Genomic DNA, 16,780 nt, shown 5'->3' on the forward strand with positions numbered 1-16,780 from the left:
AGGGGTTAGTTAAGGATATTAATGAACAAACAGTATCATGAAGACCAAAGGAACACACTGAACTGGACATGGATAAAGTTAAGGGTGAGTTTAAAGCAGCATTAGGTTATTAAATAAATATCTCAAGTTTTAATCATGTAAACAGAGCAATCTTTAATCCAGCATCCCAAAATATAAAAGCTCCAAACCAGCCAAGTAAAGCTAACCACTTGAACTGCAAATGGTTAGCATCCGTAGCTCCTGTAGAGGAACCTACTGACAGGATGAGTAGTAGTCATACACTCAATCTGGACTCATGAGAGGTTAGATTGCTCAATTGTTGAAAAGCCAGAAGAAGTTCCATCTTCAGTTTGCCACAAACCACAAGTCATTTAGCAGACAAATGACATCAAGATAAAGCATCTTGCCCTAAATGTAAGTCCCTGTGTGGGACAAACAAAGTACAAACACCATGAAACATGGTGACAGTGACATGCTGTGGAGATGCTTCCTTTCAGTGGCACAGAGAAGCTGATCAGAGTTGATATGAAGAAGGAGGGAGAAAAGCACAGGACAATCTTAAAAGAAATCTTGTCAAAGGTTGCAAAAGGCTGAGTGTTGGGACAGAGCTTCACATTCCAACAGGATGACTTTAATCATGTTTCCAGAGTGACAATGGAATGGTTAGACTAAAGCAAGTTAAAATGTTATAATGGTCTGGTCAAAGTCCAGATATAAATCTGATTGGTAATATGAAGGAAGACAAACTAAATTTCACAATTGCATCCAATTTGACTAAGCTTGAGTTGTTTTTCAAAGACCAATGGAAAAAGTGTCTCTCTATACCTGGGCAAAGAAAGTAGAAACATCTGAAAATACTTCCGGCTGTAAATGGCAAACAGAGGACGTAAAACCTATTGATCCAAGGAAACTTAATACTTTGCCCAACATTTCAAAATAGTGCATAATTGCTACATAATTATGCATTATTTTGTGTTGGCTCATCACATAATTCCCATAAAATATACTGTAGTTTCTGGTTGCAATGCAACAAAATGTGAAAAGTCTTTAAATATGTTTTTCTCAATAAACGTGTTATAAAAAACTCATGCCAGCAGTTTTTAGAGATATGATACACATATGTAATTCATATAACATCTAGCAGATTTATTGTCATATGGTGTTTACTTTTTGATAGTTTGTGTTTTATTTAAGAATAAGTTATGAAGATGGCAGGAAAAGACTTTCAGTTTTAAAAAAAACCTGAGCTCAACAAAATTCATTACAAAAGGTGCAGCTTACTCTTAATACAGCTTGTTTTCTCTGTGATAAACCCTAGTAAAGAATATCTTATAATCATCTCATCAAATATTAACAAAGTCAGATTTACTTTGTTTTAGTTCCAATGTAAAAGAGAATGGAAAGCATAAAACGTAACGATGCTCATTAATTTAAATAGCTTTCCCGTTTGGGTGTTGGTGTAACTAAAGAAAGGAAACTTAACTCCATTTTACATCGACTGTGAAAATACCTTCAGTGCAAACAAATCAAAAACAAATGGTGATAGCTACTTTTATGCTGTCATGCCTAAAATGTAGTTTGCAGTAAACGCAAAACTGACTAAAATGAACAGAAAATATATAAAACTTATTATCTCTGAGCCTTCCCCTAAGCCTGTCTGCCAGGACACAGTGAAGTGCTTGAGATGGTATTTTGCCCTCAATGCAAATTAATTAAGAAAGTAGGAAGATACAGTGGGCTTCTCACACTATCTTGCTAAGATTTAGATAAAGTAATCAATATCACTTTCAGTAGGCAGATTATTTCCCTGTGGAAAAAGCCAGGTTAGCACAGATCCCACCCCCACAATGCTACAGTGAGCTAATTAGCTTCTCAGTTATGGGAGAAACATGAGAGCAGTATTGATATTCACTTATAACCTTAGGCATGGAAGTTAATCAGCACGTTTACCAAAATGTCAAAGTATTCATCTAACAGGCTGGAGTTAACTTGTTTACTGGCTCCGTATTTCACAGCCTCCTTAGATACAATCAATGGTCATTTACTCAAACGTGGTTTAAGGCACTTGTGAGTCAATGCAATGTTTAATTCCAAGATCCTTGCGGATTTATAGAACATGCAGGATCTGTTTAACTTTTTTAAGACTAACGGGTGTTGATTGATCTACCAAGCTCAACTCTGAATTTTATTCTTCAGGGTGAAAAAAGACACATTGATCAAAAAGGTAATTGTGAATTTAGTCAAATCTCGTCTATTGTGTTATTCTTCTTTCCACGTGTTTTGAATTACAGTATTTGAATGTGCTCAGATTCGTATGCTAAAGCGAACCCACATTGTTCCATTCTTCTATTATATATGCCTCTGGGGGTTTGTTTGATCTGCAAACACAAATGTGCCATATTTCCAGACATCTTAACATTGTCTGCGTACGAGTCAAACTGGTTAAATCGAATTTGATATATTATCATCTTCCCCTTAAATAAATAAAATTTCTTTTTGTTGAATAATAAAAGCCTCATGATAACTGCTGGGTGCAATAACTTCAGTGGTCTCACTGCCTGTCCATATTAATTGAATTTTGTGCAAAACCATTTTACCCACATGTGGAGGGCCAAACTGATCTGATTTGGGTTCATTATTTTTCATTGAGAATTACATTACCTTGCACACCTACAGTGTTTTCTGAAAGCTGAGACCAAACAAGAGCACGCCTCAGCCGCCTCCCTAGAGAATGTGTTATGTTTTCGACATCTTTGACACTGCTTTGTGCTCAGAATAAATTCAACTGCTATCACACTTTGAGAGTCACAACCCAGTCGTATAATACTGTGTGGATACTTGGTGTTTTGCCATTTTCATTTTAAACATAAAAGACATTTTATTTCTAAAACTCAGTTTTATTACTTTGCTTTCCTTAAGACCCATTAAAAAGGATTTAAACATTGTAAAAATAGTAAATGTGTCACAAAAACCTTCCCAGAATAACAGCTTGTACAGATGCATGGATTCTGCTTTATACATGTACACACAGGGAGGTGCTTCATGTAGTTTACCGCTTACTTCTACGTGCAGAAGCAGCAACTTTTTATGTTCCTTAAATGTTCATCTTCGATTTCAAAAGAAATCCTTCACCTTTGATTGCTTTAAGGTCCATATTCCCTTTATGTCAACGCAAAGTCTCTCAAGATGCGTACAATCCAGATTTATGTCCTTCCTTTGAATGTATTCATGCAGGTATAACTCCCAGAGAACCTATGGATTTCCTCAAGGGCAACTTGCGGCATGAAGCTGGAGAGTTTGGAGAGACGAGGAACAAAGTGTTCAATAAAAGGCATAACTTAAGGTGAAAATGTTTTTAAAAAGCCCAGATAAAATGAAAAGAACAGAAAATATGAAAAGAGAATTTGTTTTACCTTTTAAGTATAACAAGGGCGTGCATTGTCCAGGGTAAGTAAAGGAAGACCTTGTCAGTTCTGACAGCATCAACAGTCTTCTGGGCAACTACTTCAGGTTTAAGTGGTGGAAAGAGCTGAGGAAACCTAGAAAATAATACATTTAAGATTTGTAGACAAATGGAGCAATCTTATTAAATGAATAACTTTTTTTTATCTGGTTATATAGATTCAGAGCTTCGAGTGTCTACCAACCTGACTCTCATACCCCGAAACATCTCTGTATTGGTGTGGAAAGGAAGCACAGTGGTGCAGCCGACACCGGGACAGTCCAATAGGCCAAGTGTCAAGCTCTCCATGAAGGCCAGTGATGAGGCTTTAGAGGTGCAATAGTCTATGGCCCCAGGGATTGGGGACTGGGACAGGATGGAGTTAATGCACACTACATGGCCGTGTTGTAGTTCCAGCATTCGAGGCAGGAAAGCTTTTGTTGTCTAAAGCATTGACATAAAAAGAGAGAAAGAAGGAAAGAAGACAAATGCAGGAAGGGGAATGAAGAACAGAACCAACATGAGAAACTGTCTGCAGTGTCATTACATATCATATTTCCCATTACATTTAGCTGATAATTCCATTTATGTCTCCTTATGACAAGGTCCTTTTATCTTAATACAGAAAAAAATGCAGAGTTTCAAAACCCCTCCAATGTGTCAGAGACTGAGAGGCAATTTGGAAATTCTTCACTTAACCTGCCATAATAGCAGTCATGACTGACATGTCCGGGGTGCCTTCTGCATACACTTTCATACTATAATCAAAACATTAAAGTAAGGATAATCCACCAGAAGGAATTCCCCTAATTCTCCAGGCAAACAGTCTCTGCTTTGACTTGTGAAATGCTTACCCAAAACTGTCCCAAGGTGTTGATATGTTGAGTTTTTAGAAGAGCATCGTCATCGCTGTCCATCAGACTTTTACCATGCACTACAGCTGCATTGTTCACTAATATCGTAACATCTCCAACCTTGGATAAAAAAAAACACAAGATACCATGGACATTAAAATTTTAATGAAATGCTGGAAAGCAAGAAAATGTTTTAAAGGTAGATGGAATCCCCTCTGCTTGTAGCTTTACAACACTTAGGACAGTTTACCTTTTCTCTCACCACCTTGGCTTGTTTGTACACTTCGTCCCGATTGGCCACATCACATACAAAGTAACAGCATTCTGATCCAGAGAGGGAGATTTCTTCAGCTGTCTCTTTTAAACACTTCTCTGTTCTGCCCCAAAGGATCACCTGAATAGCAGCAAGATTTTTAAAGGTTAGAGACAAATAAAGAGAGGTTCTGCAAAGAAACTGAGCACAACACAAACTAATTAAATGCACTCCTATGTGTACTGTATATTATGTGAGAGAGTCAAAAGGGGATTTACTTATTCTTTATTTGCTATAGTCAGTCTTTGACTGAACATGACATCTTTTATGCAACGTTTTGGCAATAAGACATGTTTCTCTTTTCATTGACAGAACAAAGAGGCCATTTTTACTCAAACAAATAGTCTTCGTACAAGATTAAAGGCTTCGAGGTTGCTGTGAATGAACTGTCTCTTCATCCACCCGTACTCTAAATGAACGCTGGTCATTTGAGCAGGGAACTTGGGGCTGGATGGGGATGGGAAGGAGGGGGACCCAGTGATTGGGCAATTAGATCTGTCAGTCTTTGGGGTCAGGGAAAGGTAATGAAATCACGGGGTCAGCCATCCTCATCTCTCAAATACAAATTCTCAAAGAGATTACACAGCTTGTTGGGCAGATGAGCCTTGTCATTGCTGGTAAGGGAGTCGGAAGACAATGTGTGTGTGAAGAGCTGAGGATGTCAGTGCAGGCTTTGGCTGGTTGCCCATGACTGTGAGGATAGCACTGGGCAAAAATATCCACAGTAAAGTGATCTTGCATATTTAAGTCAGGAAGCGTGTAGACAGCAAGGCTGCTTCTTAGCCCAATGTCCAGCCTGGAATTTCATATTATTTTGCCAATATTTATTTGTAAACACCCATTTAGTCAGTTGGTATGCAGGAATTTACATTGACTTTGAGATATGATTCTGAAATATGTCATTACAGAACTTATATCTGACAATTTTGCAGAAACTGGATATTTTTTTACAGTGTCTGTGTTCTAGATATATGACTGCACAATCTAGAAGTCCACTATTTGTAGAGGCGAATCAAAGTCAGTGACTCTATACAGTCAACTAAGGTGTCTTAGTTAACGTTTTGCCAACTGGCATTATAATTTGAAATGGACTCCTTTGTAATATAACTATGATTGAACTAGAAAGTATGTAATTAAGATTTAATAATTCCATATGATTGGATAACTGATCATATAGTTCTGCATGTGGATGGGATCTAATTACCTTGAGATGGCATTTGGTGTGAATTAGTGCTGAATAAATAAACTCAATTGGAATGGAACCAAATATAGTATAGTCAGAAAACAATGGAAGATCTTCAGATCCAGTCTGTTCACATTATAATTCTCCTTGGTAGTGTTCTGGTTAATGGTGAACATGGTAGATTACCATAAACAAATATTTAAGCAATATAGTTTTGGGGCACCACAGATTACAGTCTTCAATGTGCTCTTCAATTCAGAACTGTTGGCAATCAGGAGTTTGCCTCCTTCTGAAAACAGTTCTCGTTTGATTGGGGTTTTGTTTGTTTGCTTCATTTGCAAGGCCATTTATGTAATCACTGAAGGAAGACAGGTCTTGATAAATAATTTAAAGCTTTTAATAGGATTTGAGCCAGACAAATAAAGTTGACAGTTCTCATTAAAACTCTGCACTTAAAGCCATGTTCTCCTGTTAAAACATTATTTAATTTATCAGTTTATCACCCGTCAAAGCACACAGGACAATCAGAGCAAGCACACATTGGCCAAATTGATATCCGGATGTTTTTAATTGTTCTTGCAAAAGCAGTGTTCTTTGGTGATTTCTACAACAAGGCATGCCTAACAAGACATAATGTCAACACACGAATCAAGTAAAAGCTCTCTAATCAACAAATGAATGTGGTAGAGCTTGAAAGAAATTCTTGACAGAGATAGAGCACGTCACTCGATACAGACTGAGGCACAACTCTCTGTGTACTGAGTTGCTTCAGCTGAATTACACTGATACTTTATCTCCCAAGTCTCAATGTATGGGTGGGTATGAACCCTCCTTTTCACACCCATTGTATGAGCCAGCAGAGAGGCGGCACACAGAGGGGGCAGCAGGAGTTCAGGAGGCAGTCGCCTGCCGCTGTCTAATTACTGCAGAGACAGCAAGGTCAGTTGCAGGGCAATACCCAGCTGGGAGTGGTGTGCTTCCCGCCTCAAGCACAACACAAGCACAACCACACAGACCTGTTGTCTGTGTAATGCTTTGGTTCACCTTCCACGTGAAGGTTTACTTGTGTTGTTGACAGCTACTTTTCTTTCTAAAGTTGGTTTCAAAAAGGATATTTGAAGAAATGTACTTTTTAAATTTGTCAATACTTTGACTATCTTGAAACTTTTACTACATTCTTGCTTTGCAAACATGAGTTTCCCTTTGCAAAACATGTGACATATGCCAACTTGCTCACAGTTGAATCTACCCCTCTTCACCTTGATAAATTCTTAAAGTTATAGACATCTTAGCCTACATCAATCAAAGGTCTGACCAAAAGAAAACCAGGGAATTTTGACTTCCAGTCACAATGGGGCTGAAACTGGGGTGAGTGCAAAGTTCACATAGGTCAGTCATCTCCATAATTGCCCACCTATTTCCTTCTAGCATCTCTTTATCCACAGAGCAATTGTTACAGACATTACCAAAGGTGTTGCTTTCAAAGCCCTCACGCCTTGATAATAGTCAACAATGAGGTGCTGAAAAGCATAGCGACATCCTTTGTTGTGCAGCTGCAAAGTAATGCTTTTTAAATCAACTGGTTTCTTCTTGCTCATTCCCCTAGGATGTGGCATCAAAAGATGCAGGAAAACAATTCATGTTTCAGTGAACTTTCAGCAATGTTTTCAAGCTGGCAAAATTGTGTTTCAAAAGATCATTTGAGCTGCAATGCCTGTGTCACACATATACAGATGATTGCAGTCATCAGCTTTCAATTGGTCTGCTCAATGTGGGTTGAAATTACAACATTTTTAACCCATGTGTAACGAAGGCGACCATACGAGGTGATCAAAAACAGCTTCTCCATTAACACAACCCTATTAAAGAGACAACAGTAATTTTCAAGCACTTGGCTGTGCAATGTTCATCTTCAAGATTAGTAGACAAACCACTGGTGGATTGTTATCCTTAGCACAAAGCAGTCAGCAAAGCATTTCGGATCCAAGCAGAAGCTCTTGGTTACGACTGACAGAGGATAGGAGTTTTTGGTTGAGATGGCAAAAATGGGCTCCATTACTACTGAAAATCATAATAGAGTAAAATATAACTTTCAGGGATAGGAAATTACTGTAATTTGAAATTGGACTGTTCTAAAGCATTTCTCATGGTCTCCCTGTGTTCCAGACTTGTACTAAGTATTAACTCACAAGAGACAAATTAGAAATGCTTACAAAGCCATTTTCGAATCTGCAGGAACTGCTTCAATAATGCATTTTTCCCTCTGTAAGGTTCATCTTAGTTTGCATTTACTCTAAGACATCCCACGTTCTAATGCAATGCATGAAAACATCTCTATTGTGGCTTTCAAAACAGAATAAACTTGTGTGGATATGCTGGTAGATTTTCCAGCAGATGAAATTTCACAAATAGAAAAAATAAAAGTAGGACAGGTCACTGATCTGTTATGGCTGTGAATAGCTCACAGAGTTATGCAGAACTTTTGCGCACAAACCATTCCCCAACTCCACCTTGTAAAAATAAAAAACACAGTATGACAAAATGTATGCATTATGTTGTCTAATTACTTTACCTTTTTGGCTCCTTGCTTGGCGAACTCCTTGGCCAGGTGACGTCCAATCCCTCGACCTCCACCGGTGATCAATACCACCTCCTTACTCAAGTCCTTCTTGCTGCTTGGCAACAGCGACAACAAACTTGCCCGGACTATGTGATAAAACATTTGGATCGGGAAGAAAAGCATACGAAATGCGCTTTTCAGCTCCATCTCGCAAAGTGGCCACAGACAGCAGACAAGTAATGCGCTGACTAGCTCTAATGTCCTCCAAACAGTGCGCCGCGGGAGATATCTGCAAATATATATATATATATATATATATATATATTTTTTTTTTTTTTTTTTTATCTACAGCCTCAGAAAGTTTTTCATGAGCAAATCGGACGCGGGATGTTAAATAATGAAACCCAGAAGTGCGTTTGTTTTGAGCGCTTTGACATCCTCGAAGGGCATCAGGCTCTTGAAAAGTCTGAGTAATCACTCATCTTTGCTTGTCAGCCACCGAGTGAGACGCAGAAGCGTGAAAGACAAATCCAAGCGACGCAGTGTGTTGTTGTGCGCTACTGAAACCGCCGCGGTCTTTGGTGTTGTGTTCCTGTCCTGTCCTGCTTTATATATTACCCCCTCTTCCTAGACTTTGCGCTATTTTCACTAGTGGAAAGTCCTGGTGAACCTAGAGGGGCGGATTGTAAGGGTATTAATCCTGATTGACATGTTAAGTGTGGATGAATATTTTGCTCCAGTGCCCGTCTGCCCTGACTGGTTGCGTACTTGCATCTTCCCCACCCCCTTTATGTGTCTACAGCAGCGCTGGTTCTCAATCTGTGGTCCAGCTCCCCCCTCCAGCGGTAACCCCCTGCGCGTCCCAGGTGGGAGCTCAGTCTGCTTTGGGAAAATTTAACTTTGTAATCCCGTTGACCTGAATTTAACCTCATTGCATAAGTAACAGAATAACAGTAGTGTTGCAATCGCTCAACAGCAGTAAGACGATACAAAACTCACTTAGGATTTGCTGGGTAAAAAGGTTTGAGGGAGTTTTAGGCAATGTCCGAAAAGTAGCTGGGCAATTACACTATAACTCAACCAACTGCCCACAATTAATTACGCTTAACAATGCAAGCAAATGGTGCATGTGACGTGCAAACAAACATAGCCACGAGAAAGCAGTGAGGGCTTTTTTTTTACGGCTCTCTTATGTAAATCTGTGAAGTGGAGGGAAAATACTTGTTTAAAAACAAATAAATCAATAAATAACAAGAAATAAAACCCGATTTCCCCATCTCGTTTTTGATTTGAAATCCTATGATGAATTCCTGTGCCACAAACTCCCTCCAGAAGTCTACTAATGAGTGAATAAAACCCTCCAGTGTGATACTTGATCTCAGTATAAATACACATGTTCTGTGATGGCCATAAAAAAAATAGACAGAGAACATTAGCAAAGATCAAGCATTGTATTGTGAATAGATGTAAATCAGAGTTAGGTTTTAAAACTACTACCCAAGCTTTGAACATCTGACAGAGTACTGCACATTCCATCATCTAAAAATAGGAGTATACAGTCACAACYGCTAACCTAAAAAAGATATGGCTTACCAACCGAGAGGCAGAAGTGGATAACAATTTGAGAAGTAAGAAATGGTCCYACGGAATCTGTGAAAAATTCAACTATTTGTCATTAACTCCATTAATCTGACGTTCATGGACAAGTGGCCACCAGAAAGCCAAAAGAAAACAATCTAAGACTAAGGCACATGTGCAGAATCCTATTTGTAACATTGCACATGACTCTGAACACAACATCCTTGTGGTGACACATGGTGATAGCAGTACCAGAGGAGCTAAATACAGGACAGCCCTGCAAGAAAACCTGAGAAACTACAAAAGACTAACACTGACGTGTAGATTCACCCTCTAGCAGGACCACAACCCCGAACATGCCAGAACCTTACTGAAGTGGTTTAGATGAATGCCTATTTGTGATTGAGAATGGACTAATTAAAATCCAGACCTACGTCCAATTTATAATCTGGCTTAAATAGACATGAAAATAGCTGTTCACGGATGCCTTTACATTTAGTTGTTGCGAAGAAAAACGGACAAAAGTTTCACAATCTAGAAATCTTGTTTTTAAAGTCTTGTGCATTTTTGTGGCTGCCCTGGGTGAGCTGTTGATGTGTTATTGGAGTAAATTAGTGTACCAGCCACTGCCAGGAAGGTTCACCACTGTTCCATGCTTTCTCCATTTGTGGACAATTTGATGGTTCACTTGAGCCTCAAATAATCAGAAATGTCTTGTAACATTTTCCAAATGGATAAATGTCAGTGAATTTGCTTCTTATTTGTTCCTGATTTTATTTAGGTTGGATTATTAATGTATTTGCACATATTAGGTTAGTTTGGACAGTTTTGTTCCCTAATAAATGAAATCATCATTTGAAAAATTATACTGTATTTACACAAGCTTACATTGTTCAATATTCAACTCATTTGAAACATTGGGAAAAAAAATACTGTAATGGGGAGAAATATTTTTGAGACCAATCTACACACCACACTTTTCAGATTTTTATTAACAAATAGACATTTTTTTCTCTATATATACCTACCTGCTTATGCAACCATAGTGCTAGCTTGCTGTGTAAGCCTAATTTGTTGCAACAGTATTTTGGAAGTTGGTTACTCTTTTTTGATAAGTGTGAAATTTAGTATATAGGTCACACTCACTCTCACACAGCTGTCGGTCTTACTTGCAGAAAAATGTATGCATAGCTAAAAAAAAATGAATTAATGGACCTCAGACAAAATTCCAGTCTGTGATGTTTGGCCTTGACACTGTGATTTTTACCAGGAGTCACTGAAGGCTTTTTCAGCAACTGGTTTTAAAGAGCAACCTCACAATGGTTGCTTTGTGTTAGACTGAACTACTTAGAGGAAGCAGAGGGGCTCTGAGGGCTTTGCTGCAAACTCTGGAACAACCCATGTCCAGATGAGATGCTGTCCTTACTTTGGAAATTTCTGAAATGTTCAGAAATGTRATTGCTTTATTAAATATTCTCATCTAAGGTTGTATGTTGTCAAATGATCCAATTTCAATTACAGGACATTACATAACAAAATTCTGTTCATACCACAGTATGTGTTTTTTAGACATATTGCAAAAGATGAGTATACGAGTTATCTCAGTAGTTGCTGCCCATTTATACCCAAGCTATCACTGCCATCTACAGATTAGCAGTGAAAGTTCAGATATAAGCGTTTCCAGACAGCCTGCTTGGGGAAGCCTCAGAATGTTTTCTTCCAAATACACACAKTAAGAAGGCGCCCTGCAGCAAAAGCAGTTTGAAATAAATGGGTTTGTCGTGGCATCAAGAGGATAAAAAAAAACAGGCTAAAACTTTTCCGGATATGTCTGAAAATGTTTCYGCTGGAACTCAACTATACTGGTTTTCTTAAACAAGACATAACTGAAATGTTTCTGTGCAATATTCAACTTTKAATATAAGGGATTTATTTGAACAACCCACATGTAGTTTTATTACACAGCCATGGCATACAGTATATTGAAGGATAAAATAATTTTTGCTGTGCATCAGGCAGTTAAAGATTTTCAGTTTGAAACAAAGGTCAGAATATATTGTATGCAGATGTGGGAAGGAGAAAAGAGACTCAAAGCAGGTAGATAAAACATTTTCCCCTAATGACTTACCTTCAGCCTAGCAGACCAGCTACACCATGGACATTGGCTCGACAATTTTAATAATTGGCTTTGCTGCTCTTGCTGCAGCCCTCATCCCTCTTGTAATTGGACTCGTGTACTGCTGATGAATTCAGACATTCCTCGTGGGGCTTCAAATAGTGGTAAGCTGCACATGGTTCGGGGTTTGTTTGTTGGCATGGCAATTGTGGTCAGCATCAGCATGATTGGAACGGTGCTCATTGTGTTTCTGTCATGTTTTTTTTTATTTTACATGAATACAAATATTGTTTTTATTTTTAAAACTAGATCCAAGACTTCTTTTAATCCAACTTTTTTATGCTGTGCTGCTGTCCTTTCTTTGTCCTCCAGCAGCTGATAAAACCAAGATGAGAGAAATTTTAGATAAGAAATCACGTCTACCAGAGCTGCTCAGAGACACAAAGTCGTGTATTTCCCTTCTTTGATGTTGTCATACTAAACACGGTCTCTCAGAGAGAATAACCTTCAGTTTGACTTTGCCCATCAAGAACACTCTTTTTCTTGTTTGTTTTTACTGTTTCTCCCTTTTGTTGTAGATCTGTGGTTTCTCTGCTGACATGTTTGGATCCAGCATTGTTTGGGCAAAGGTCATCAAGTCAGCTATAACAATAGTTTAAGATGTGCGTATTTGACTTGTTTGGCACATATTCCCACAGAGTAAAGACCTTCTGATGTGCCTGTTGCAGGGTAAAGTTATTTTAACACCTATTGTGTCTTTATTCCTGGTCCAATTAACAATTCAGTTCTTTTGGGATATCTACACTTTTCTTTCACAATTCAGTGTATTAAATAAGCCAGACATTTTGAATGACATGCTCTGCTTCTCATCTTTGATGTTGCTGAGAATGTAAAGAAGAGCAACTACTTCTTTATATCAATGAAAAATTAATTTCTTCTGAACTGGCACATCCTCTAATCATGTCACGTAAATATGTATTTTGTTTGTGATGCCTTTCACCTTCACTGTAACTTCATTGTCCTTGTGAGTGAGTTACCAGAARCTGTGACATATTTTCGTCTGACCATATTTCTATCAGAGCTTTTGTCTCGTCTTCACGCCACGTCGAAAAGCAAGCCAGTACTAACACCTATTTTTCTACGTCGGTTTTGGTTGTTTTTAATGACAATACACATGGTTGTATTCTGCATATRTTCTASTGAAGTGAGCTGAGAACTATAGTTTTAGGTAGAACAAAATTAGCTTCTTTGATCCACAACYAAGTTCAATCATTCAAGCCTCTCCAAATAAGCCGATTTTTCAGTTCACTAGGGCTGGTGTGAATGCACCAGACGAAATATCGTAGCTTGAGAAAACCTCTAATGTACGGCGATGGCAGTTTGTGGGGATTGGGCAGAATCCTTGAATTAATTTATTCAGGGACAAAAGCATTCATATGTTCTCTTACATGAAAAGTATGTAGCTTTAAACAAAATTAAACTACTAAATCAGATTAATARATTAATTCAAATGGATTCTTCAGAAAAATAATAACAATAGCTAAAGTAATTCAAACTCAGCTGGACTGAAATGGGGAGGCTGTACTAACCTCCCCACCTACCTACGATTCTCTAACTATTCAAGTTATGTATCTGTCGTACAGAAAAACAATTCACATCATTCATTTAAAAAAGAGCAGGATTTTTTTTTGTTGACAATGCAAAAGTTWATTTTAAAATCACCAATAATTTGCATAGAAAATCACCCTGAAATACTACTTGAATTGAAATGTAGGCATAATATGAAAAGGATAAAAGTAATATAATAAAAAATACTGGCGTGGTCTATGATAATTCATAGACCATAATTCTCTCTCTCTCTCTCTCTCTCTCTCTCTCTCTCTCTTCTTTTACACCTCTTAGCCACCAATTAGCCCCTGATCACAGGGATCCTGCTGAGTGACTATAGGTCTGGAACATGTCATTTCCTGTCTGTGACTGTGACAGAGTTTAGTCTGGACTCTAACAGAGTTGCAGTCAGAGAGGACAGCAGAGGGGCTACCCTGGCTGCCGTGCTTTGCCAAAAGCTGGCAAGGAGAGAGGGCAGACATCTGTCATTCCCCTGCACTCAGCTCCTAATCTACCCAGTTCCTACAGATGGCATATTTCAAACTGCCCTTATASTAGTAAAATCGTGCTGTGGCCATATTGTTTTATGGCTGAATGGCATTCTATTTTCAGCACAACCTGGAGACTTGTATGTTTGCTGAGAAGTGCTCAGAAGGAATCACACACCCACTGAGTTTAGGCCATGCCATGAAAATTGTCTCTTCTTTTCCAACATAGAGCCTTGGAAGCATTGCAGCCCCAGAAGATGTTATAGAGTGTAACACAAAGAAAGCTGTTTAGAGTCATGATATTTTACCGTTGCTTATTTACAGACAGATGGTGCTATCATTCTRAAACCCACTGCTCCTGTGACCATCTGACAACATGCAGTGAATGGTTTCCAAAATGTTAATGTTTTTAATCGGGTCGATCACACCTTTTCTTTTCCGGTGTAAATATTACTGATATTTTATTATATTTTCTATCTTGTTCCAAATTTTATGACACAATGGGAAATATTGTAATCTAATATTTCCCATCACAAAACATTGCCTTGAAGAATGTCCACCACAACTGGAAAAAAATACTGCTGAAAGAGAAATATTATAACTCAACACAAAAGTATGTATGTCTTTAATGTTAACACGTAAGACGTCTCCCATTTGCAAACAGTAAACCCAGCTTACCTTATTTTTAGTGTTTGCTGTGTCCATGGCAACCAAGCTTTACTTTGTTTCCTCCACTAAGGGATCATGTGACTACATGCTGTCTTTTTGATTTGCCAGCCTTGCTCAGAAAATGCTGCATATTTGACAGTGGGTGAAGTATGGACCAAAAGGATATGGAAAAGGAGAAATGGACCCAAATCTCATGGAGAATAGAACAAAGATATAAAAATAGAGTGCTGACAGGTAACTGGACTGAAGGAAGACTTCAGCGAAGGTGATGCTATTATTGACCTACATACTTTAATTCACTGCAGTAATTCAACATTGCATGTTAATCTATCAAATTCTCTTTTATCAGAAAATACAGATTATTGTTTAATCCTGAATTCTAATTGCTATGGTCTGGTTGCTGTAGCATTATTTGTTTTAGAACCTCATCAGCTAATATTAAGATAAATTGCAAAGTTATTAAGGCTTGGTTGATCTAACATCAGCTCAGCATTTTAAGAGGACTGGCTCAAACTGAAGACTGATTGTATCGACTAGAGGTTCAGTTATCGACTCCTGGTTCAGAACTTAGGAGGCAAAATGACTTAAAGAATACTGTGCAACAGAGTGGGTCGATAGTGAAATGTGAGCTTTGCTGATCTTGGAGCTAGGCTCATTGCTCAAGCCTCTGTATATCCCCCTTCCCTCATTCCTCTTTGCTGTCTGTGTCTGTTTATTCCTTCTGACATAGTTCACTCGAGAGCCAAAGATAGCTAACAGCACCAGCCGTGTAGACTACAGGCCCCACTGGGACTTTAAGCCAGACGTCTTTGAGAGAAGATCTGCCCTGCTGAGAGCTGAGGTCAGCCCTTAACTGCTCATTCAGGGTATTAACATCAATTGAATGCCTGTCACAACTGTGTGAGTCAGGCCTTTCTTCTATAAATTGTAGACTTTTGCATAATATTGATGGCCAAGAWAAAGGCCTGTGATAAAACTCCTTGTGAATGCAAGTTTCTGTTAAGACTCAGCAGTCATGAAAAATCTGTAAAATCATCAGTCCTAAAAGGCACTTAGAGGCTAGTTAGAGCAATTTGCTTGTGTCACATGGTAAGCCTTTTGAAGAGCATTGAAAAAGAATAGGTCATGCCCTGCATAACTTAATCGCATGAGGCTGTGTGCAACGCTTGTTTATATTGTTATCCATGGACTGCCGTAAAGGATTGTGTTTGACCACCACTCTTCATTGCCCTCACTTTATTTGGCAACAGACTATGAACAGCTCTATGCACATAAAATCGATAGTTCTTTGCCAACACTACAACCCTAGAATCCCAGCACCACCTTTCAGTCTGGGAGGTTGAACAAGCCAATTCCTGGTAAGACGACAATTTAATATGTAAATAAGGTTGTGATGTAGAGATTATATGCGTGAAGCATGCTGTGAAGTACCAATATTGGTATCCATGTCTTTTATGGCATTGAAAAAATTAATTAAACTCTGTTCATTGACATTTAAAACCAGTGTCCCAGATGTATTTTATTGCTCCAATTCAGTCAGGTGTGTAATCACTGACTGCTGTAACATGACGGTTTTCTTTCTATTCTTTTTACAATGTTTTCAATCAACTCAGGCCTAATGTAGTCGATGGATGACTATTAGAAATAGCAGAAATCACAACTTCCATTGGTGATCACTTATAGGTCAGGATACCAAAATCACTTGGTGCCCGTTATTGACAATGAATACGTTGTCAATAACAACAATGATCTAAATCTGAGCGAGAATCCATATTTACAGGTTTCAGATTATTGTTTTACTCAAGATGTGATGACAAAACAAAATTGGCAGAAGAWTATGGTTGAAGATTGTTTTCCATTGTTTTTATGTTTGGAGTGTTTTGGAGTTTTAAGTCATATTTTCATTATTAAAATTGAAACATTCTTAACTGAAAATACAGCTTAGGAATTTAAAACAATAAAAATGTAT

At 38.2% G+C, this 16,780-nt stretch overlaps 1 protein-coding gene across 1 annotated transcript; it reads right to left on the reverse strand.

Moving 5' to 3' along the window:
* Positions 1-609: 609 nt before the first annotated feature.
* Positions 610-8,655, reverse strand: dhrs3b (dehydrogenase/reductase (SDR family) member 3b). Its single transcript, XM_008409116.1, has 6 exons — positions 8,365-8,655; positions 4,547-4,690; positions 4,297-4,416; positions 3,648-3,886; positions 3,414-3,539; positions 610-3,288 (listed from the first exon to the last, which is right to left on the reverse strand). The coding sequence occupies exons 1-6, from the start codon at positions 8,557-8,559 to the stop codon at positions 3,204-3,206; spliced, it is 909 nt and encodes a 302-aa protein (XP_008407338.1). The 5' UTR covers positions 8,560-8,655; the 3' UTR covers positions 610-3,203.
* Positions 8,656-16,780: the final 8,125 nt, after the last annotated feature.

The sequence above is a fragment of the Poecilia reticulata genome, linkage group LG5, assembly GCF_000633615.1.
Source record: "Poecilia reticulata strain Guanapo linkage group LG5, Guppy_female_1.0+MT, whole genome shotgun sequence".
Taxonomy (NCBI): Eukaryota; Metazoa; Chordata; class Actinopteri; order Cyprinodontiformes; family Poeciliidae; genus Poecilia; species Poecilia reticulata.